The sequence below is a fragment of the Lucilia cuprina genome, chromosome 2, assembly GCF_022045245.1.
Source record: "Lucilia cuprina isolate Lc7/37 chromosome 2, ASM2204524v1, whole genome shotgun sequence".
NCBI lineage: Eukaryota > Metazoa > Arthropoda > Insecta > Diptera > Calliphoridae > Lucilia > Lucilia cuprina.
Window position 1 is genome coordinate 47,142,493 of NC_060950.1, and position 25,347 is coordinate 47,167,839.

At 32.4% G+C, this 25,347-nt stretch overlaps 1 protein-coding gene and 1 long non-coding RNA gene across 2 annotated transcripts in view; one reads left to right on the plus strand and one right to left on the minus strand.

Annotated features, from left to right (window-relative positions):
- The window catches only part of LOC111688633 (cyclin-dependent kinase 5 activator 1), a 173,955-nt gene that overhangs the window by 83,395 nt on the left and 65,213 nt on the right, over window positions 1-25,347 (minus strand). The window contains exon 3 of the mRNA XM_046945155.1: window positions 5,401-5,538. Within this exon, the coding sequence (XP_046801111.1) occupies window positions 5,401-5,538 (138 nt within the window). The remainder of the gene's footprint in view (window positions 1-5,400; window positions 5,539-25,347) is intronic.
- LOC124418536 lies at window positions 18,183-19,351 on the plus strand. Its single transcript, XR_006940058.1, has 3 exons — window positions 18,183-18,233; window positions 18,296-18,485; window positions 19,228-19,351. It is a non-coding gene; the product is annotated as an uncharacterized LOC124418536 (long non-coding RNA).

Below are 25,347 nucleotides of genomic sequence, written 5' to 3' on the forward strand. Positions count from 1 at the left end.
GATATTGGCTTGAAATTTTTTGTAAAGGGTCGAGAATTTCCATATCTAACTAAAAAAAGATATTAAGGGATAAATATGGACTAAATTGTTGTAGCTAGCTGCGACCCTATTAAAATTTTGATATAAATCATAGTTTTAGAAATTTAACAAATATGTAATATATGACAAAATCTTTATTTATGAACAAAACTCAATGAAATCTTCAACGCTTGTTAAATTTGTCATTTCAAAAAAAAAATTGAAAAGGTCAAAGGGCATCCCGCAATTCCCAAAAATAGGAATGAAAATCCCAAAAATGGGATTTTTTACATGTTTGTCCATAGGGTCCACATTTCTTTCAGGGCTGGGAAAATACTTTTGGAGTAATTAGAAAACATATTGAGATTTCCAAAACTGCTTTCAGTTTTCTGATCGCATGCTTTGGGATTTTAGAACATGTCGCCCGAAAGTTGAAGTTTTGATAAAAAATAGGTCATATTCGGAAGAACGCAGTGGCAACATTTGCAAAAAATAGGACAAGTTTTTTACGCCAAAGCGTTCTGCGTAAAGATATCTTTTAGAAAACTATAAAATTGTTATATGTTCTTAAAGAAAATTTTATTTTATTAATAAAAGAGTTAAGACACATTTTGGGCAAAAAAACGGCAAAAATCTAAAATTTTTTGAATTTTTAAATTAAAAAACGTATATTTTTGGATCTGTAAATGATATTGATCTGAAATTTCTTGTAAATTATTGGAAATTTTGTTGTCTAACTAAAAAGAAAAAATTGAGTCCATTTGGTCCAAAATTACGCCCGGTATTCAAAAAAAGGCCGACCAAGGTATGGTAAATTTTGTATCACTAAATTTTTAAATGCCTATAACTCGGATATTATATGAGATAAGTAGTATGTCAAAGCATGTTTTTTCAAGATCTCGTCGCTTTCAGAAAATATAAAAATCTTTGTATTTGGGTGAAAAACAAAACAAAAAATCTTTGTATTTAAGTTTAAAAATTTTACATGTCGTAGGTACCCTACTTTGAGCCGCCACAGCTCCGTCCCTGGGGCATCTGCGGGGTTCATCTTCAAAACTTAAACGAATACTCCTTGGCTAAGCTCATGCCAAATTTTATCCCGATCGGATCAGCCGTTTAGAAATGCCAGATTTATTTCCAAAAAAATTCCATTCTGCCCCACTGTGCGTAGCTCCAAATGTTCTTGTCCCAATTGGTTGAAAAGATTTTGCTCCAATAGAGTCACCCTCATCTAAAAATGCGAACGTCGCCACAGAGCCACTATTACAATAAATACGAATTGTATTCGAATTGAAGTATTCTGAAACTTTGTTTGTTTACTTTACAACATTCCACTTGGCAACCAAAATTAAGGCTTGGAACTCAGTTTTGTATTTAATGCACTGAATAAGGCGGTCTTTTTGCCACCTATTGGGGACGCGACTTGACATGCGGCTGCTGCTATATTGTATATCCAATCGCTAAAAGACTTCTCGACTGGAATCTAATCATCTTTTACATGCATCGCCAACTTAACTTATGATTGTTAGGTAACTTATCAATCAAAGTTTTCATCAGCACCGGATTATTTAAATGGGCCACTAAATTACACGCCTCCATTGTTGACTGTCTTTAAGTGGAGGGATTTTTGTTGCCTTCTCTATCATGCTGTCTAGAATGTGCTCTGGACGACAGATTTCAAAGGTTTGAATAATTTCATTCACCATAGACGGAATTAGCAATTTGCTTTTTACCAGCTCCTTGGCACGACTGTAACAGCATGAGGTTTTTACCATTTGTATATCCCGCTTTCTCAGTGCTGTTTTTATAATTACTGATAAATAGCAACCAGTCTTTTAGATTACACTTATGGTATCACCTGCCTGGCTGCAATTTGGGATGCTGTGGGCTGGAAAGAAGAAATATTAAAAAGGTATTTTAAGCCTGGCTTACATCACCTTGGGAAAGGATACTATATCTATTCTCCAAGTATTTCCTATGTAGCTCCTTTTCTTCTTCCAGCATCTGCAATTGTAGATTGATTGTGAGACGACACCGAAGTGTGTGACGTTTGTGGAAATTGTTGTTACTGTTTCTGCTGGAGCTATCACTGTTTCACCTTGTTCATTTATGGTGCTGTTTCCCTGTTTTTGCATTGGTTGCTTTGCGCTTTTTTAAATGCACCTTTTTTATACCCTTCTCACGAAGGTGAAGGGTATAAAAATGAATGTTTGTTTGTATGTTTGAACGTTATAGACTACAAAATGGCTGAACCGATTTTCTTGAAATTTTCACAGCGTATTCCATACAGGAAATATTTAATAGGCCACTATTTATTTTGAAATTTCAAGTGGGTGAGGAGCCACGCCCGTATTAATAAAATATAAATATTCAAAAAATCTGAAATTTTAGATTTGAAACTTCCCATGAAAAAATCAAACTTTTTTGACCATATCTGAGAACAAGTTTTCAATGACAATATCCTAGAAAATATACATAGATATATTTTAAGTAACAAAATGGTTTTTTAGAATAAATAAAAAAAGGATTTTTTTTGTCACATTTCGAATTCATGTGCTACGAGACACGTTAATTTTGCTATAACTTTAAAGTTTTCAAACAATTTTGTGTTTTATATCTTTCGATTGTTTTAAAATAAAGTTTATAATTTATTACTAAATGACCAAATTTGAGCAAAATCTGTAAAACGTCGTTATTTTCCTCTTGTAAATGAACTTGGAAACTTGAGAGTAGCACCTGTGAATGTTATCCTTAATTATACCCTACATCACTTTAGTGGGGAGGTTATATTGGGTTTGTGCTGATGTTTGTAACGCACAATAATATTGGTCCTATACCCATTTTAAAGTATACCAATCGGCTCAGAATCATTTTCTGAGTCGATTTAGCTATGTTCGTTAGTCCCTCCATGTAAACCTTGTAATCAAACTACAGGTCGCAATTTTGAAGATAATTCAATGAAATTTGGTACACGGTATTCTATTGCCCCAGGGACGAAGTTTATTGAAAATGGTAAAGATCGGTCCATTATTTCACCTGGCCCACATACAACTGTACCCCCAAATAGGACTTGTAAACATTGTAATCAAACTAAAGGTCGCAATTTTGGAGATAATTCAATGAAATTCTGCACGTGATCTTTTATGGTACCGTAGACGAATCCTATTGAAAATGGTTAACATTGGTCCATTATTTCAGAAAAAACCCCCGAATAGGGCTTGTAAACCTTGTAATCAAACTACAGGTCGCAATAATTCAATGAAATTTAGCACATGATCTTCTATTGCTCCAGGGACGAAGCCTATTGAAAATGGCTTAAGTATATCTTAGGCAAGGTACAATTCAATTTAAATGTTTTATTATGAAAACTTGATCATACTTTACTTTATGTAATAGGTGTAGGGTATTATATGGTTGGCCTTAATTTCTTACTTATTTTATTCTTGTATAATTCTTTAGACATAAAGGAGAATACCCTGAACATTTTCTGAAGTGAAATATAAGATGACTTACGAATTATACTTGATAAATCTACACATATTCTGAAGAGATTTTTTTGAACTTTTTTTATAGCCTCCACCATTATCAGTGTTGATAGAGGGTATATATAAGTTTGTCATTCCTTGTATAACACCAAGAAATATTCATGAAATTTCTAGTATATTTAGCCGTCCGTCTGTCTGTGTAAAACACGTTAAAACGAAGCAATTGAAAATAACAAAATTCAGCCAAAATAAAATTGAGAAAAATCGGTTCACATCGGGAAAGTTATAAATCAAAATTTAAAACAACTCCGAAAAAATAAGCATTTTTTACACACGTTTACAAGATAATTTCATAAAAATCGTAATACATTCGTTTCTACACAAGTTCATATTCCCGGAAATGAGCTTTTCTTTACAAAATTTTACAAATTAAAATCTTATGTCCATAGAAAATTTTCAGGATCGGTCCATAATTGGACATAGCTCCCATACAAGGTCTCCTCCCGAAATTCACTTAAACGCGCATTACAAACTCCCCATATAAGGTCCTCTTCTGAAAATGACTTTTACACTCATTACAGGCCTAAAAATTCGAGTATAGCAATGAAAGTAGGTATAAGTAAGATTCTTACGAACCAAAATTTTAATAATTTTTTTAAGGAGCGGTCCATAAATGACCCTACCCATTCTGAAAATGACTTTAACGCTCATCAAATTTATGTGGATAGGTCCATTATTGACCCTACTTCCCCTATTGGGTTCACTTCAGGAAATGGCTTTAACGCTCAACAATGTCTTAAAAATACGAGTGAAGTGATGAAATGCGACACACGTAGCTTTCTTAAGAGCCAAAAACTCTATACCAAATTTTTGGATCGACCCATAAATTACCTTTCCCCCATATAAGGTCGCCCTTTGCAAATACCCCATATAAGCTACCGTTATAAAATTACATTAATGTTAATTACTGACATAAAAATGCGAGTACAGCGATGATATTTAATGAAAACATGATTTTTATGAACCAAAATCGGTCTACAGAAAGTTATGAGGATATAAGATCAACTTTAGAAAATTAAGAGTTTTCTTATTTAAAATATGAGTATTGCACTGAAATTTTGTATAAACAGGTTCTGTATAAACGAAATGTACAAAATTTTATGAGTATCGGTCCATAATTGACGTATACAAATGTCCTCTTCAGAAAATTTCTCAAATGCTCACGGTCTAAAAATGTAACTGTTAGATTAAAAGAGCTCGGTTCATAATTGACGTAAGCCATATTCCAAATATCACTCTGATGTATATAAGGGAACTCTCCTTTTACGGCATACGGTTTGATGGTGGGTATATGAGATTCGCCACAGCCGAATATAACACTCTTACTTGTGTTTTTGTGTGTTTGTATATTTGAATGTAGGTTGGTTTTATGCCTTGTTTGTTTTGTTTTTCTGTGTCTTTTGTTTTGTATGTTTAGTAGAGTCCGACCGAAATCTAAATTTCGTTTGGTACCGAACACCGAACTTCGGTAAATTTGAAAGTTTGGCCGAACCCGAACGTATGAGCCCTTTTTTAGAAACTCTCTTTTTTCAACAATAAGAAAACATATTCCCGAATTAAAAAAATTAATGTTTTAATATTATCAATTATCACTTACTCCAGGCCCTAATATTATAGAAAATGCTAAAATTATCATTTGAGGAACGAAAAAGTAACATAAAAATCCATTATATAGGTTGTGTTATTTATGCAATATTTAATGTTAAAGTTAATTTTGATGCAAATCGAATCTATTATTATATTAACTGAGCCTAAGATAATGTACATGAAATTTAAATAAATTATTTGAAATATTTTGTATTTCTCAAAAATCTGTCCAATATATTATTAATTTTACCTGCCATCCTTGTAATAAAAGGCTTCTATCCACTGTTCTGAGCCACATGACTGCGTCTCCAGCTTCAAAATTACGTAATTTTTTACAGCGGTAATGTAAAAATATTCCTAAGCATTTAAGTAATTCCGAAGTAGAAGCCTGAAATAAGTAATAAAAAATAAATAAAGGTCCATTTAAAAATACAACACATACTTATATATATTCTTATATATATTCTTTCAGCAAAAAATCGGTTAAATGATTCTTGAATATAATTTTTTTTAAATCAATTAAAACTAAATTATTGTACTTAAAATTTGTCTGTATAACATCTAAAATTAAAGTAAATTCACTTTTTTGTCGGACAAAATAAAGTGTGAATTTTATACATATGGGAAATTCTTTTTTGTTTTAGATGTTAAGAAATCAACTTTATGCATTAAATATTTTGAAAATTAAGTGATGTCGAATTTTTATTCACAAGACTTGAAGGAATATGCCCATAAAATTTTGTGGTCGAGAGCAGTTACATTTGGAGAAATAAACATTCAAAGTTAAAATTTCTCAAAAATGTAATTGAAACCAAGTAGTTTTCTCTAGAACTTTTTGATATTATGGGGCGTCTTACAATTTTTGTTAATGTCAGATGTATATACTTGTTGAATGACTATAGTCCATACTTAATTGTTGTGCCATTAAAGAATTACGTGGTCGCAATGTTTTGAAACCAAATTTATACAATTTTACAAAATTTTCAGTTTTTTTGGATAGAATATTTGCGGCTCTTCGGTTATGCAAAATGTATAAATAAAAAAGTATCATCAGCTTATAAAAAGCATTACGCCTGTTACATAAAGTGCATATCGAAACTATTTTTAATATATATATATAATTATATATAATATATATATATATATATATATTATATATATATATATATATATATATTCTGCCCAAACGGCTGAACATAGAATCATGAAGTTTTGACAGTAAATGTCTTTTTGGTTATGTAGATTCACTAAGGAGGGATTTTTGGAAATTTCCACATTTACAGTTAAAAAGGAAAAAAACGGGTAAAACATGTTTTCTTAATTATCTTTCACAATATTAGTGATACAAGAAATGTATCACCTGTATGTTTAAGGGGTAAAATTGTGTAACAAAGGTGATTTTGGCACCTTTTTTGGCCCTTTATAACTTTTTAACTAATTAACATAAACAAAATTTTCTAATGCCCTAATTCTGTTAGATATTGGACGAATTTTCTTCCTCACACATTTGAGAATTTGTTTTTGAATTCTTGAAGACAATAATGGTTGTTGTCTGTGATAAAAACTCTTAATAACGTAAAATATTTGATTCATTAAAAATATTGTGGAAGTTTCAAACTTCAAACCAGACGAATACAATTTTGTAGTCTGCTTAATTTTTTAAAATATTAAAAATGTTTTCTTTTGTTGGATTCGTTTCCACAACCAACACTCTTCGTGTCCAGAGGAAACAGTTGCGCGATAGAACAAATCCGTTAGAATTGCAGGATGCTGAGTAAGTATTAAATAAAATTAAAATTATATATACTACATATTGTTATCATTAGGTTTCAAAGAAATTTTAGATTAAATAAAGAGGTTTTCAAAAATGTGTTGTTCCTGGTAACACCTCATATGGCAAAAACCTACAAACAAACAGCAGTCCACCCAACACTTAAAGTGGCTATATTTTTAAAATTTTTAGCCACAGGAAGTTACCAAAGACCGGTTGGAAATGACTTTCTTGGGTGTGTTTCTCAGGCAAGCATGTGTCGCATTTTAGACGAATGTCTAACAGTTTTTGAATGCCACTACTGCCCAAAGCAAATCAAACTTAATATATCCCAAGAAGAGGAACAGAGCGCAAAATGCAGAATTAATGAAAAATTTAATTTTCCGGGGTTTTAGGCTTCGTTGATGGCACACACGTGCGGATAAAGTGCCCCGAAGTAAATCCGGAATTTTACTACAATCGAAAGGGATACCACAGCATAAACGCCATGATAGTAAGTATGACGGTTTTGAATAAAGTTTTTCTTTAAATGTTTTTCAATTACAGATTTGTGATGATAAACTAGTAATTCGTTTTGTAGATGCTCGACATCCCGGCAGTAATCACGACTCTTTCATTTGGAAAGGTAGCCAAGCTGACGATTATTTCAATTTATTGTATAGTGGAGGTAAAAGAAATTTTTGGGTGTTAGGTGTGTATATTAATGTAATATTGCTATTATGAACTGTTTTATACTTAATTCTTTGTTTATTAAACTAGGAGATTCCGGTTATCCATTATTACCATACTTAATGACACCGCTGAGGAATTGTAACACGGAACAGGAAGAAAAATACAACAAAAGCCACATAAAAGCTAGGAATTGTGTAGAACGCTGTATCGGCGTCCTCAAGAACAGGTTCAGATGCATACTGGGGGAAAGAGGCCTTCATTATGAACCACACAAGGTTACCAAAATAATTAATGTTTGCTGTGCATTGCACAATGCATGCATAAAGTTTGAAAATATAATAGATCCTCCAGAAGAACCTATTATAGATGATGTTGCAGATGATGTTGTTCAGGAGAGCAGTCTCATTGCAAACGATATCCGAAGACGTATTATAAATAATTTTTAACTAATTTAATTTAACCTTTGAACTATGTAGCTATTTAAATATTTAACTATTGAGCTATTCCACTATTTTACCACTTAACTGTTTAGCTATTTAACTATATATCAATCTATTTATCTATTTATCTATTTATCTATCTATCTATCTATCTATCTATCTATCTATCTATCTATCTATCTATCTATCTATCTATCTATCTATCTATCTATCTATCTATCTATCTATCTACCTTTGAGTTTTTAATAAACACTGTTTATATATTTTTAAAATAAAAGAAACTGTAGTTTATTCATCTGATGATACATAATTAAAAAACTTTTCTGCAATGTTCGCAAATTTTTCTGTGGAATCGGCAATTCGTTTTTGTGTCGCATTTAGTTCTTCCAAATATGTTAGAATTTTCTTTTGCTGGTTTACTTGCTCCCTCAGCAAATCAGTGGTAGAATCAGCGACCCTCTTCTTCGAAATAGTTTGACCACAATCAGCTTTAGTGTAAGAGGTTGGACATATATTTTCCTCTAAACCTATCGCGTTTCCAGGTGGTAGTGCTGCTGATCTTATATTAATGGCTTCGTCTACCATTTCCTCCACAAAAACTACATTACGGAAACCCCATCTATTTGGGGAGTACTGTGTAAATTTTATTTAGAATTGTAGAATATTAATTCTTATTCAATAAATCTAACACTAAGTACCATCCTAGCCACTCTAAGTATGGAGACATCACCATATATCACTATAGAACTATTACATGATAAAATCCTGATTTTCAACCTCGTATTTTAAATGCTTTATTTTATGAATAAAATACAGTAGGCATATTAGGATCAGGATAGTTATTCTTGATTTGGGTTCTAAATATTTATAAGTGTATGTATTAGCTGAAAAATATTGCTTTTGTTGACCTTTGGGGTATGATAACCACCTATAATTTAAAATATCTAAAGTAGGTATTTTTCCTGTACTACACGACACTTTTCTTTACATTGGTTCCAAGCATTCTAAGGTCTGTTTAGAGGTCTAAATTTAAACATAGTGTTCCTCCTAGTTCGTATATGGATTTTGGAGAAGCTAAATCAGGAGTCCAATGGTTTTCCTTGGATACAAGTTGCCTCCCTTTGGCAGTTAAAGATTTTGAAGCACCACTCAGTGCGTTTTTTCTAATAATTCTTTGGATCATTTCATCAATTATTCTATTTTATATTTTTTAATGTTATTGATTAAACATCTCGTAATTATATTTCATTGTTTTATATTTTTCTAGAAATCAAAACTAATTTTTTATAACGAAATTGCCTCATTATTATCCTTTAAACATTTTTAAGACATATAACATCACATTTTCACACAAAGAGGATATGATTTTTGCAAATTACAATTGAAAAATACTTAACTCTCGTCCAAAATAAATTTACTTTTTAATCATAAATGAGTTTTTCATTTAAGAAAAAATTTCGTGTTCACTGAACTTGGAAAACCGAACAAAGTTTGGGTTCGGCCGAACTTTCAAATTTCGAGTTCGGTGTTCGGTACCGAACGAAATTTGTAGTTCGGTCGGACTCTACTTAACATTAATCGGTAGCTGAAAATGATGCTTATACCAAAATCGATAAGCCGTTAGAACAAAGTACGATTTTGTTAAAATGCATTAAAAAAAGTTCGGTCATGTGTATGAAATTTATTTCCAAACTATATATAGATAGATTTTCATTATAACGGTTTTTATATTTCTTACTCATTTTAATTCAGAAATAGAAGCAGAAGATAATTATTAACAAGCAGTTATCTGCATCAAAGTTCTTCTTGTGCAAAAACGCAGTACTTTTCTTTTAAGAACAAGTAAGAGTGTTATATTCGGCTGTGACGAATCTCATATACCCACCATCAAACCGTATGCCATAAAAGGGAGGCTCCTCTATAAACATCAGGGTGATATTTGGAATATGGCTTAAGTCATTTATGGACCGAGCTCTTTTAAACTAACAAAATATTAATTTCTAAAAGCGTTAAAGTAATATTCTGAAGGAAACCTTGTATGGGTAGGGTAAATTATTGACCGGAGGGAGCTTATATGCGGGACCGATCAAAAAAAAATGGTTACAAGGGTTTTGGTTCGTAAGAAAGTTACGTGTGTCGCATTTCATCTCTTCATTTGTATTTTTAAGACATTAATGAGCTTTAAAGCAATTTCCTGAAGTGAACCCAATAAGGGAAGAAGGGTCAATTATGGACTTATTCACATAAATGTTGGTAAAGAGATTTTGGCTCGCGAGGAACTTAATTTTATAAAATGTTATTGCTATATATTTGTATATTTTAGCCAGTAATGAGCGTTAAAGATATTTTCAGAATGGGTAGGGTCATTTATGGGCCGATAATTAAAAAATGTTTAAAAGGTTTTAGTTCGTAAGAAACTTATACTCGAATTTTAAGGCCAGTAATGAGTGTAAAAGTCACTTTCTGAAGGAAACCTTATTAGGGGGGTAAGGTCTTTTATGGGCCGATCCTTAAATAAATTGGTTAGAAGTTTTCGGTTTGTAAAAAACTTACTTATTACGAATTTCATCGCTATACTCGCGTTTTTGGGCCAGTAGCGAGTGTTAAGGTCATTTTATAATGGGGTCCTTATATGGGGGGTAGGGTCTTTTATGGGCCGATCCTTAAATAAATTGGTTAGAAGGTTTTGGTTTGTAAAAAACTTATTTATATTTGTAAAAACTTATTTATACCAAATATTTTATTTTTTATTTTATTTTGTTTTTATTTATTTATTTATTTATTTATTTATTTATTTATTTATTTATTATTTCCTGTGCAACAAGACAAGTTTTATAATTATAGTACGGGAATATATTCGGAATTTGGGGTGTTATGTAAAACTTAGAATTAATTTATAGATTTTATGTTCATATAAAAAAACGATTAATAGCTTAGTTATTAAAGGGGATACACTGAATAAAGGGGATACACTGAATAGATTAGAATTAATTTATAGATTTTATGTTCATATAAAAAAACGATTAATAGCTTAGTTATTAAAGGGGATACACTGAATAGATTAGTTATTAAAAAAAGAATACAGAAATTTCCTAAAATGCTTTGCGTTGCAGTTAGTTTGTTGTGTGTGTGGGAGTAAGTTCCATAGACGTGTGGCGTTTACAAGGAACTGCCATTCAGATATTAGCTTCTGATGATTGGGTACAATGATTTTCTTGCCTCTGGGGGACCTTCCAAATCTCAATGGGCTATAAAGATAGCCAGGTTGCTGTGTAAATATTATTTTGTGTAAGAGTATAAGGACTCTTATTTTAAGAAAGTTATCAAAAGATACACCAAGGAGTAGTTTTGAGAATGTAGAAACATGGTCACGTTGCCTTAAGCCAAAAACATATCTGACGATGTTGTTAAATAGAACGTTAAGTTTTACATTGCTTGCTGAATCACAGCTTCCAAATAGTTCACAACCATATGTAAGACCTGGGATTAGGTATGTATTAGCTATTAGGATTCTTATTCGCAAGGGCGTATAAAATTGAGTTAACCACAGTGATCTAAGTTTCAAATACGTTTGGGCCACAAGTGCTTGGATGTGGTTGGTCCATGAGAGATTGCTATTAAACACAAGTCCAAGATTTTTGGCGGATTGTACAATAGCGATTTTTTCGCTGTTTATCTTAATGTCAATTCCGGTCGAATGTCTTCGAGTGATCCAATAGTATTAAGAAGTTAAGTTTTCCAGAGTCAAGTTCACATCGTAAACTTTCGGCCACGTCAATTAAAGCAGTAATACAACTGTGATTAGGACGAAATCCGGATTGTTTTGCAAACATTAAATTATGGTCATGGATGTAATTACTCATTTGTGTATATAGTAGCTTTTCAAAAACTTTCGAAAGATAGCATAATAGTACAATGGGGCGAAATTCATCACTAGATTTCGGAATAGGAATAATCTTAGCGTGCTTCCATTTAAGGGGAAAATAACTTTTGGTGATGATCGTGTTAAAAAAGTGAGTAATATAAGGCAGTATTAATGGAAGGATAATTTTTATAAATTTTGGGTTTATATTGTCGTCTCCAACAGCATTGGACTTCACAGTATGGGAACATGATAGAACATCTGACGGCGTGACACAGGAAAAATTGAACATGTGTTGTGACGGATTAGAGTTATTGCTGGCTATTCATGTGTTTATGGAAACCTGTGAAGCATTCCTATTAAGTGATACGGAGGGGACTTTGATGAAGATCTCATTTAATTCATCCGAATCAACTGCTGAATAATTGGCATTGTCTTTACTTCCAATGCCTATGTCCCGAATAACTTTCCAAGTTTGTTTGGAGTCAAGCGCAGAGCTAAAACGATTGCTGTAATAGTCAGACTTAGCTTGTTTTATTATACTATTAACATTATTCCTCGCAGTGCGAAAAGCTTTTTTAAGTTCAATAGTTTTGAATCGTTCCCACCTTGTGTAGGCCAAGTCTCTGTGTTGTATAGCTTGTTTGATGGATACAGAAAACCATGGTTTACTTTTAGTAGAAATCTTTTTAGTGATTAGTGGCACAGTGTCATCGTAGAGTTTAAGGATGTTGTCGTTTATAAATGATATTTGATCGACGACAGAAGTCATATAATAAATGCTATCCCATCTTATTTGCAAGTAGTTCTCGTACAGTACATTGTAATTTAGATTTCGAAAATCTCTGTATGTATATGATGAATTTATAAAATATGAGATCATGTTTAGAGAAGCAAGGTGCAGAGATCTGGTCATAGAGCAAGATTCTTGAGAAGTCACATACGTAAAAGTGATCGATAAGTGTGCTGCTAGTAGCGGTAAAGTGAGTCGGTGACGTAACATTAACCGGTATGAGTCCGATGGAGCCCATTGCGTCTTTCAGGCGCATTTCAGATAGAATGTTTGAGTTAAAATCACCTGTTATAACTACATCACTATAAGGTAGCGTTAAGTTTTCAAGAATGGGAATAAAATTTGAAAAATCCGTGTGCTGATTTGGTCTGTAAACACAACCGACTACCATTTTTCTTTCCGAAGAGTGAATTTCAACCAGGATTTTGTCCTCGTAATTATTTTTGGCGATTATTCTGCAGGATATATTATCTCTTACGTAGACTGCAATACCTCCTCCACTTTTGATAATTCTATCCGATCTGAAAACCTTATATCTATTAAGGCCAATAAGTTTATTTGGAGTTGAGACAGGAATCCATGTTTCCGAAACACAAACCACATCTACACATGAGTTTTCGAAGATATAACCAAATTCGTCTGTCTTGTTCATTAAACTTTGTGCATTAATATGGCAGATCTGAATACCTTCTTTCTGCTTGGCCAGAATTCTCATGTTAAATGTAACGTCATTGGATATCCCACGTAAATCATTACTATCCGTCATAGAGATTAAATGTAAGATTGTAAATATCCCAACAAGCAACGCTAAATGCATTTACAAACTGATTAACTAAGTTGACAATAATAACAAATTAATACATATAATTTTAATAGAAAGTGATATCAAAGACGAGATAAACAAGTAGGAAAGTATAGTCGGGCATGGCCGACCATATAATACCCTACACCATGAGTATATTTTTAAAATTTTTACTTTTTATAAAGAAATTTTTATGTTGAATATTTTTCCAAAATATTTAAGCAATTTATTGATAAAAAAACTAAAATTTCTAAATGAGGCTTTATATAGGTCAAATTGGGCCGATCCTCGTAAATTTGGAAAAAGGATATATTTTTAAATATCAGTTAGTTTTGTTGAGTTTCATTACGATACAAATGGTTACAAGTCAATTTTAGACGTTTAAGTCATTTTTTGAAGGGGGGTTTGTATGGGGGCTAGGGTCAAATAAGGGCCGATCCTTACGAAAATCTGCAGTGTCATAAATACTTAAACTTATTTATGCCAATTTTTAGAGAGATAATAGAATATTTGACGTAATTATGGCATAAAAAGTTCAAATCGGGTGGTACGGTTGTATGGGGGCTAGGTGAAATAATGGACCGATTTCAACCATTTTCAATAGGCTTTGTCCCTGTTCCAAAAAACATGCTTGGTCCAAATTTCATCAAATTATCTTGAAAATTGCGGCCTGTACCTTGCGCACAATGTTTACATGGACAGCCAGCCAGCCGGACAGACGGACGGACGGACATGTCTTAATCGACTCAGAAAATGATTCTGAGTCGATCGGTATACTTTAAGGTGGGTATTGGACCAATATTTTTGTATGTTACAAACATCAGCGCAAACGTATAATACCCTCCCCACTATAGTGGTGTAGGGTATAAAAATGGAAACAAGTATAAAAATAAATTTAAAAATGAATAAAAAGAATAAAAATTTGAGTTTATGAATAAGAATAATTTCCCCGATTTCATTTGTGAGTAAGATAATCTAGCCTCGGTGTATGCTGATTGTAAGACATTCTGTTTTTTAAACGAACTGCTTCACGAAATATGTTAAAGTTGCCATTTGTTAAGTTCTCATGGATATAGAAGAATTTATGTTGATTGTTCTCTTCAGCAGGACAGAACCCGAGAAGCGAAAGTTTCAGTTTAGTTTTATACTCTTTTTTGTATATATTCAATGATTTAAGAAAAAAAATTTTGTCATATGGTGTAGTTAGTTTCACAATGATAACTGCATCCGGTGAGTTATCATTATGTTTATTGTTCCCAATTTGTAGACGAAATATGGATTATAGGGGTGGTGTGGGTATTTTAATTTCGTTACAGATGATCTCGAATATGTTGAAGAGGTTTTCGCCGACCTCAAAGGGAACGCCATTTATGCGCAAGTCACATGCGACAAGGGAGTTGGAGTGCTTTTGCGATTGGATTTTTAATTGCTTTATTTCATTTTTTAACACAACGATTTCGTCAGACACTGTTTCAAGCTTAGTAACACGCTCTGAAATGTCATTTAACTCTTCCCTTATATCACAGAATCGTTTATCCAGTTCATTGAGTATTCGATTTTCATATTCTTGAATTTTTGTTCTAATCATATCTGTTATTCTTATTTCACTTTCCCTTAAATAGTTATCAAGTTTAGAGGTTTGGTCATCAATATTACGATTCTGCTTTGAAAGTTTTTTATCCAGCCACTTCCATCCATACGTTTGTGAGTCAGACTCTATTAGAGTTTGTAAATCAAAGCTGTCTAGATCAGCTTTTGACGCTGTTCTCTTGGCGGATTGGCGCGTACTCATTGTTAGTAGAGAAAAAGTTAACGAGCGAGGTGATTGTAGTTTTAAATTTTACTTAGCAGTTAACAGTTAGTATTTCGAATGGTCGTTGAAGTATCAGCGCATCCCAAAGGTATGCTACTAAATATATTAGATTATAATTTTAATTTTCAATATAAGTTTCAAACTTCGAATTTATAACGATTTCCGCTGAATTAATTTTACAGCCAGAATGTATGTAACAAATAATTTAATGGAAAATTTTAATGAGTTATGTTAACTATAGCTTTAGGTTCCACAAAAACTCTATTTTGAAGCTTTTTTGATTATAGCTTTACACAGTGTTTTTGGTCCTACTGTATGTAATAACCGGCAACATTTAGTTAATCAGCTGTATAACAATGAGATTGTTATAAGTTTTTATCATATTGTGTAAAACAATTTAATATATAAATTTATCTTTTCAGCTGGAATAAGCAGATTATAACAACACTATGCATTAAACTCTGATGTCACAATTCGTATTCACGATATCAGTTTATTATAATACGTTCCAAACTTTTTTAGACTGCTTATTTACTGCAAAAACTTTATTTTAAACGGAGAGCTTAGAAAACACGTCTTACACTTGCACTTTTCACGTTATACTCACATTTTTGGGCCAGTAAGTGTGTAAAAGTTATTTTCTGAAGGGGACCTTATTTGGGGGGTATGGCCATTTTTGGGCCGATCCTAAGAAAAATTGATAGAGAGGTTTTGGTTCATAAGAAACTAACTTATACCGAATTTCATAGCTATACTCGAATTTTTAGGCCAGTTATGAGTGCAAAAGTCATTTTCTGAAGGGAACCTTATATGGGGGGTAGGGTCATTTATTGGCCGATCCTAAAAAAAATTGGTAGAGAGGTTTTGGTTCGGAAAAAAACTAACGTATACCGAATTTCATCGCTACACACGCATTTTTAGGCCAGTAGTGAGTGTTAAAGTCGGTCGTCAACCTAAACCGACCCTACTAACTTCTGCGGCTTCTTCTCGTGGAGTAGTCCTTAACCCTGATACAACTGAGTTACGTACAAAATTATTCCGAGTATTACAACCAACAACTAACAAATGAATTATTCTGGAACACATATAAATAGGGAGATAGATGTACACCTCCAATCGCCCTTACCCTACCATGGCCGCATAGTCTCCATCACATCTTTCCTTACGAACCCCGTCGCCCATCTCTTTCCGCCTTATCTAGATCAACAATCCCCAAAATTAATAAATTCACTCAATATTTTCCGTCATCACTTATACTATTTGAACATTTATTCACAGAAATAACTTAAAATTAGACTATATTTATCCATATTTAAAACTGGCATAAATAAAACAATGGTTTTTAACTTTTCTCAACTTTAAAATCTTAAAAATAACTACAAATAACATTAAAAATAAATACGATTAAAACTTAACACTAATAACATTAATTATTTAGACAATACACACATAGATAAGAACACAACACTATTAACCAAAGGATTGGACTAACACTGGAAATGGCTTCTCACACTAACGGAGCCGAATTTAATACCGAATTCTATCTACCCTAAAAGAGCTCTCTGACGGATCAGATATTAACATTAGCATTAACTATGATGCTTGACGCAGAAAAACTTATTTTTACCTATTAGTACAAACCCTTTTACACTCAGAACACAAAAAAAATAAACACGATAATAAATTAGGACCTTAACCTATCTTAATCTACCCTATTAACTTTTTTCTTATTCGGTTTTTTATCTTATAACTACCCTGACACGGAAAACAGTTTTACGATATTAGATGGTGAAAATTACCTACTGGGGTGATACCTAAAAGCGCACACCAGAATTTACTCAGGTTTATGCATTGGATAACACCCTAGACAATTTTCGGAGTTATCAGTATATTACTTTTCACAAGGAACTTACAGAGTCTTAGTAGGAAGCTTTTTAAAAACAGCTTTCGGAATTTTTGTATGCCACTTATTAACAGGAGCTTTTCTACTATTGTTTGCAGACAATTTCCAATAAAAAGCTGCTAATTTCCCTTACCCTTATTTCTGGATGCCACTTCTGCCCACTAGACTTTATGTATTCGTTACCTTTTTATTTTTTTAAATCGTAATTTAAAAACTTCAGCCACTAGACCTCGCTTATATCTGGTGATTAAAATCTTCAGCCGCTAGTCCTCGCTTACGTTTGGTGTTTTCCACAATCTTCCGTGTACCAGGGAATTTCTAACACACAAAAATTAACCATAAACACCAAAACTTCACACACTCTTTCGTTCAAATAACAACTTACATTGAATTTTCAATAACGCTTTCTATAATATTATTTTATTTTATTTAATTATGATTATGCTTTAAATTTTGCAAAGTTTTAATAATATTTAAAATTTTACATTTACAGAAAACTTCAGCTAACTCCACTGAGTGCCAGTAATTATTTGATTTTTAAATATTATTTTATTTTGCGTTAGGCCTTTACTAAAAATCTAAGAACATAGACTTACACAAGTATAATTATGTAAAAAAAACAATTACCGGTGGATAACATTAACACAAAAATAACACAAACAAAACCTACATAAAAAAGCCGGTGGTTAACATAAACACACAGTATACAGCGGGAGGGTCAATGTACGCTCTCCTTAGACCTTGAAACCTATTGCACTTGCACTTCGTGTTTGCTAGAAAACGGAAAATTTTCTCTTAAATTTGCCCCACCAACAACTCTTAAGACATAGTCTGGCAACTCCTCATCTTATAAAAAAATACAACACTACATTTTCATCCCACAACAATACTTCCAGTCTGCACATCTATTTGACAAACCAGAAACAAGAACAAGACACTGACAGAACTAAACAAAACAAATCTATTTTTTTCATATTTTTTAAAAATTATTTGTTTTAACATTATTTACACCACTTCAGGAAGAAAGGTAAGTTTACTCAAGTCTGGAGTCTAATTTTATTCATTCCACCATGAAATTAATTCTTTCAGTGAACATATATAACGAAAAACAATCCCATCCCTATATAAACCACATCAATGCAGAACACAACAACTAACAGGCTAGGGACATTCAACGAACACATTCGTGAGGCAAATTCAACCCGCAACAAAACTCCGATACCTCTGGCGATAGCCAGAGGTATCACACCCTGAAGTCTCACGGGCTGATCCAATCGAGGTAGTAACTACTTTGTTTACTAACTGTAGGTACATAAAATCCCTAATTGTCTTATTTAGGCCCATATTGAGACATAAAAAAACTGCAATTATTCGATATGTGTTTATGTACAGGTATCTAAATGATTGCATTCTTATTTCTATATATTGCACAGTAAAGTCTATATTTGTGATACAAAACTAGTCATAATAATTGTCAATATTAGGACGAAAACAACACAAGTAAAAATAAAATTATCAAAATAAATTACCGTTTTCTAAACCTAATATTGCACGATTACCCTAATTATATCACAGATGAAACATTATTGTACAACTGTCCTTTCACGTTAACTAGGATTTGACCTATACGTTTCAGAATCTGTATCCCATGTATCGGAGAAGCAAAACCCGCCGACTATTCATATTTTCCTGTAGAAGATAGCTAGTGGCTTCCCATACTTGCTGGAGATTCTACATCATTCATTTCATTGGTCCCCGACCAATGGTAGCACCATTTGCAATGCAAAATAAACCGAATGCTTCTCTACATTTGAAGAATGTCAAAGTGGATTTATATATATATATATATTATATATTATATATATATATATATATATATATATATATAATATATATATTATATATATTATATATATATATATATATATATATATATAATATATATATATATATTTATATATATATATATATATATATATATCATTCGGTTTATTTTGCATTGTATATATATACATTTTCAGAATCAACAATGCCATGGAAACGCCTCTACAACCTTCGATGTCTAGGAGATTCTCTCCAAAATTGGGACAATATCTCTATATAAATACGTTCATTATGAAACATTTAGAAATACTTATATTGTTCATCGTACTACAGGAAGTCAAACATACATTGGTATAAAAGAATTATTACTTTGTTTAAAATTTTGTTTTTTCCTTATTTTCAGCCTAAAATCTGGAAATTAACCTATATTTCATCAAACACATATCGATAATACTAGAAAAAAACTGGACTACACATCAGACAATCACTATTATGCCAATAGTTGTTACCCAGCAGATCTACTATGCTCAAGGTATATAAAGTACCATATATATCACAGAAGCATCACAAATTTTCGTTTTAATAGTAATCGCGTAATATAAATAAACATTCAGAAGCCTGCATAGTTTTATATTGCACATTTTCGAATCATTCTCTTATGCCTTGATATCTTTGGAATGATAAGTTCCTAGCGGTTTACCCTGCAATGTCTCTCATACATATTGTTTCCAATAGGCTTGACTATTCTGCACTTTAAAAACTTTTTACAAAATTTTGAATTAAGGTTCTTGCAAAAATTACTTAATATTGTATTCCTACGATATACCTCCTGTCCTGGAACAAACTTTGTAATTCGTGCTCCTCTATTATATCTCTCTGCGCTACGTTCATAAGCCCTGTTCATATTTTGACACATTTTCTCCCTAATAATTTGTAATTTTTCATGTCTATTCAACTGTATTATTTCATGATCTGTCAATGAATTGAGTTTTCTGTCTAATTTATAATCTGCACCATTGGTATACATGTGATATCCAAATAACGCAAAAAATGGTGTCACTCCTGTGGCAGAATGAACTGAATTTCTCAGAGTGCACTCAATCTCTGATAGAGATCCCAATCCCGATGATCTTTGATATGCACGTATTGCTGCTAATATTGACTGATTCACTCGTTCACTCGCGTTACTCTGAGGCGAATACACAGCCGTTTTTAAATGTTGTATTTTGTATGTTTGAAGCAAGATCTTAAAGCTTTTAGCTATGAATTGACAACCATTGTCGCTGTGTATCACCTCAGGAACTCCAAATTCATGAAATATTTCGTGAACAAGGAAGTCAAAAACATTAGCAGTAATTGCCTCTCTCATCGCCTTCAAAAATGTGAATCGGGTGAAATGATCAACTACAATAAAGAAATAGCAATTACCCTTTTTTGACCGGGGATACTTTCCCATAAAATCAATATATAATTTTTGAAATGGTCTTTCAGTCACTACTTGTTTTCCAATTTCTGGTCGCATGTTAGTATTGTTAGGTTTTGTTTCCTTACAAATTTGACAGTTTGCTATAAAGTTTTTAACATGTAATGCCATTTTTGGCCAATAGAAATGTCTTTTTAATCTTTCCAGAGTTTTAGTGACGCCACCATGAGCTGTTGTTAATTTTGAATGAGCATTTTCAATTATCGGCTGAGTGATTGTAGCTGGAATCCATAATTTCCATGGTGACTCTTCTTCATATTGATCAAAACTTGTTCTTTTATAAATTAATCCGTTTTCAACCTTTAAGTCCGGCAAACTCTCAGCATTTTGTTTTATTTGTGCTATTAGCTCTTGATATTCATCATTTTCAAATTCAGTTGTTTCAAATCCAATAACATCTGTTATATTCATTTCATCCACATTTGGTAGCCTTGACAACATGTCCGCTACAATGTTTTCTGAACCTTTTCGATGCTGAATTTGAAAGTCGAAAGCTTGTAACTGAAGTGACAATGGCGAAAGGCATCATTTCTACAAATTGTCGAAACTTTTTCACCGCCATCACCGCCGCTAGACATTCCTTCTCGGTTACAGTATAGTTTCTTTGGCATGCATTTAATTTCTGTGAATAAAATGCAATAGGGTGTTCATTTTTATCGTCATCCATCTGGTGATTTTTTTAGGTCTTCAAAAGCTTTGATTACTTCGGGTGTCATTTCGTACTTTTCTTACCGATTTGGGTACTTTTATATCTCTAATAGCCTTTACTTTTACTGGATCTGTTTTTAAAGTACCATTACCTACTATAAATCCTAAATATTTTAATTGAGTGAAACAAAACTGCGATTTGCCTAGCCCTATAGTTAATTCAGCTTTTTTCAGACAATTTGCTACTTCTTCTAATAAGTGCAAGTGTTTTTCAAAATCATTCGAAATGATTAACAAATCGTCTAAATATATAAAGACATTATCCTTTAGCTCCTGTGGTTTAACCTTGTCCATGAGGCGACATAAACGCTGAGCAGCGTTGCACAGTCCGAATGGCATTACACGGAACTGATACAACGGTCTACCCGCGACTGTGAAGGCGGTATAAGGCCTACTCTCTGGCTCCAATTCAATTTGCCAAAATGCATATTTTAAATCGACGCTACTTATAAAATAAGTTTCGTCGATTCTACTCAAAATTCCATCAATATTCTGTAAAGGATATGCATCCTTTACAGTCAAACTGTTCAATTTCCTCGCATCAAGGCAAAATCTATTCTTTCCAGGTTTTTTAACAATTGTGGTTCTATTGCTCCTGGGGCTCTCACTGAGTTCTATAACATTCAATTTCAGCATATTATCTATTTCCCTGTAAGTTATTTCCTGGACGGCTGGAGATATCGGATAATACCTATCCTAGATTGGTTCAACGCCGTCTACTAATTGTATTCTATGTTTTCCAACGTTTGTTAGGCCTAATCCTTTTGCCTCAAACGTGTCTAATTCGTGGGGACCTAATCTATAATCATTTTCCCTATCAACAAAATCTTCTATAACCTTGCCTAATTCTACTTCTTCCACACCAATAACTTCTGGAGCTAAATTAAATGAGCGCCAAAAATCTATCCCTAAATATAATGTTTGTTCCAAATCTGGACAAAGATATAGAAGTATATCATTCTCCCGACCCTTGTACATCATGGATGTCTTTACTTTCCCTAATATTCTATGTTGTAGACCACTGGCGGTCTTCACATTCGAGAATGTAGGTGTTATTTTTAAACCTAACTCCTCTGCTATTTCCCTTCAGTCTTTCCCTTAGATGCTAACGGATGCCCCACTGTCTAATAGCCCTGATATTATCTTTCCCTCTAAAACTACTTCTACATAAACTCGATTATTCTTGCTACTACCTATTCTATTCATTGAATCTACAATCTTTCTCTTTGTTAACCGTTTCTGTTTATAACGCTCTCTAACTTTCCTAATGCGATTCGAAATCGGCCTTTTATGATGTCCAAATATCTGTTCCCTAACCTTATCATAATAGTTTTGTCTTATCGTTAGCGGTACCTGATGTCTTATTCATTGCATTTTTTTATCCATATCTTTCATTATTCTTGATGACTCGATGAGATTTGTTGTATGTTTTTGGGTTTCTGTATAATTCACTTTTCCACGGAGGGGCTTTTGGATGGACTTGGGTCGCCTACCATTACCACATCCTTCAATCGGTTTCCCTGCTGGCAATCCGGACATTTAGGAGCAATCACGTTCGGTTTTCCACACCTATAACAAAACAACGCTCTTTCAGTTGAATTGCAGTCCCGGAAACCATGTCCTTGTGATTGGCAACTCCAACATACAATTGGCTGTTTCGATTGATTCACTTTCAAGGCTGAGAGTTCCTCTAATTGCGTTACAGTTTCGTCTATATTTTCAAAATAGACCTCATTTACACTTCTTATTCGGCGTTGGTTTGGGGCGTTGGGTTGAGAAGCCAATACCAATCTTTAGCTGGTCCGATGACTAAAAGATGAAAGACTCTTAAAATCTCATCCCAGCTTATATCGTAATGGGCCTGCAGATGCTCAATTCTAAATATAAAATCTTCTACACTTAGGTGAGTATTATTTCCATTGAAAACGATGCCCCATTTATCTACTCGTATACTCATTCTCTCTAAACCTCTATTTAGATTTTCCGAAGCGACACGATTACCTGGTGTACTCCTATTTTCGATTATCGGATCAGCATTTGTGGCACCGTTTCCCCTGGGTAAATGGTTTACATTATTGCCTATGGGTGGTGGAAACTCTAAACCGGTTGCGAATACATTTGATGCGTTTTGAAAATTAAATCTATTTTCTGACGGGAAAACGCAAGTCCTATTCCAGTTACCTACTTCATTTGAGATATTGTTGTTGGTTATTTGGGAATCTACAGATTCCTGAGTCCTTGATCTGATCGAGATTTCCTTCACTACTTTTGTCAACTCACCCATTGATTTACGAATCTCATTCATTTCCTCATGAACCATCTTCTTCACCCTTTCCTCTAAGGCTCTCTGGACAATTAGAGTTTCGACAGCTACTAACTCCCTGACTTCAGGATCAATAGCGACAATTGGAACAGCATTTGATGTTGCCTGGTCAGCATTAATTGCAGTACCAGATATATTGCCGGTTTGTACAGGTCTAGAATTAATTGATCCTGATAAATCTCTGATACCCGTGTTATCAGAAGCCATTTTGGATTTATTAAAATTATATTTTCTTTGCTTCGGTTGGATTTCTGATGAACTATTCAAATTAATGGGTCATTTCCTGTTTCTAGTTTGAACTTTGTTATCACAGTTCATTACATATATCAAAATAAAACTATTCTTGCAGAATTTCAGAATAAAAAAGGACGAATTACGGATATGTGTAAATGCTTATGTATCTAGTAATTACCAACGTGAAAGAGAAACAAATAATTAGACGAATTTCATAGAAGAATGCAATAGATAACTAAGTATAATAATAATTTACTAAATAAAATTTTAAATAATTAAATACGTATATTCCTAAATTTATAATAATACCATTAAATACAAGAAATAAAATAAATAAAGAAAATTGTTGGAATAAGTAGGTAGGCTAGATAATATGAATAAAATAAACAAATAAACAAACAAATAAATAAATAAATAAATAAATAAATAAATAAATAAATAAATAAATAAACAAATTAATAAATAAACAAATAAATAAATAAATAAATAAATAAATAAATAAATAAATAAACAAATTAATAAATAATCAAATAAATAAATAATTAAATAAATAAATAATTAAATGAATAAATAATCAAATAAATAAATAAATAAATAAATAAATAAATAAATAAATAAATAAATAAATAAATATGTAATTAAATGAATAAATAATCAAATAAATAAATAATTAAATAAATAAATAATTAATTGAATAAATAATCAAATAAATAAATAAATAAGATATAATAATAATAAAATAATCACAAGGTAGAATAAATACAATCTTTGAACCAAAACTAAGCTGATTTCTATTTATTTGATTATTTAGGGATTGTTGATTCGCAGCGGCAAGATGGTTTGTCTAATGATTCTCTCTTCGAGAGCTATTTTCATGCTCCAAACAAATCAAATCTATATATACAAAAAGGTAAAATCTTATTAACCGTTTTGTTTGTGCTCCCTTATGATTTTCTATTTCAAAATTATAGGAGGCCAGTATATATTATTTATCGACACAACAGTCCTTAAGTCTTTGACTTGAGCGGTTGTCGAATTAATTCAATACTGCTCCACTAACAAAACATCAAGCTGAAACTAAATTAATAATACATTTAAAATACGACAAGGATGAACAATTAGTAGAACATAATATCAACACTAAGATCTCTCCAACGTCGCCTGAACTGGGCATATACCCTCCTTCCAGCAACCTAGAAATGAACTTTCTCCGCACAATCGGCTTTTTGAATTGGTATTCAAAAACGGATACGAAGTCCTTTCATTTCGTTATTTACCTCCAGAAGATATATGTAGGTATATGTAAACAAACTACTGATCTATTGTTTAGTGTCTAGATTTCATACACTATTTCGTTTTTATTAATTTCATTTGGGCGCCATATTCTGTTACGTGCTCAGTGTCGGTCGTCAACCTAAACAGGCCCTACTAACTTCTGCGGCTTCTTCTCGGGGAGTAGTTCTTAACCCTGATACAACTGAGTTACGTACAAAATTATTCCGAGTATTACAACCAACAACTAACAAATGAATTATTCTGGAACACATATAAATAGGGAGATAGATGTAC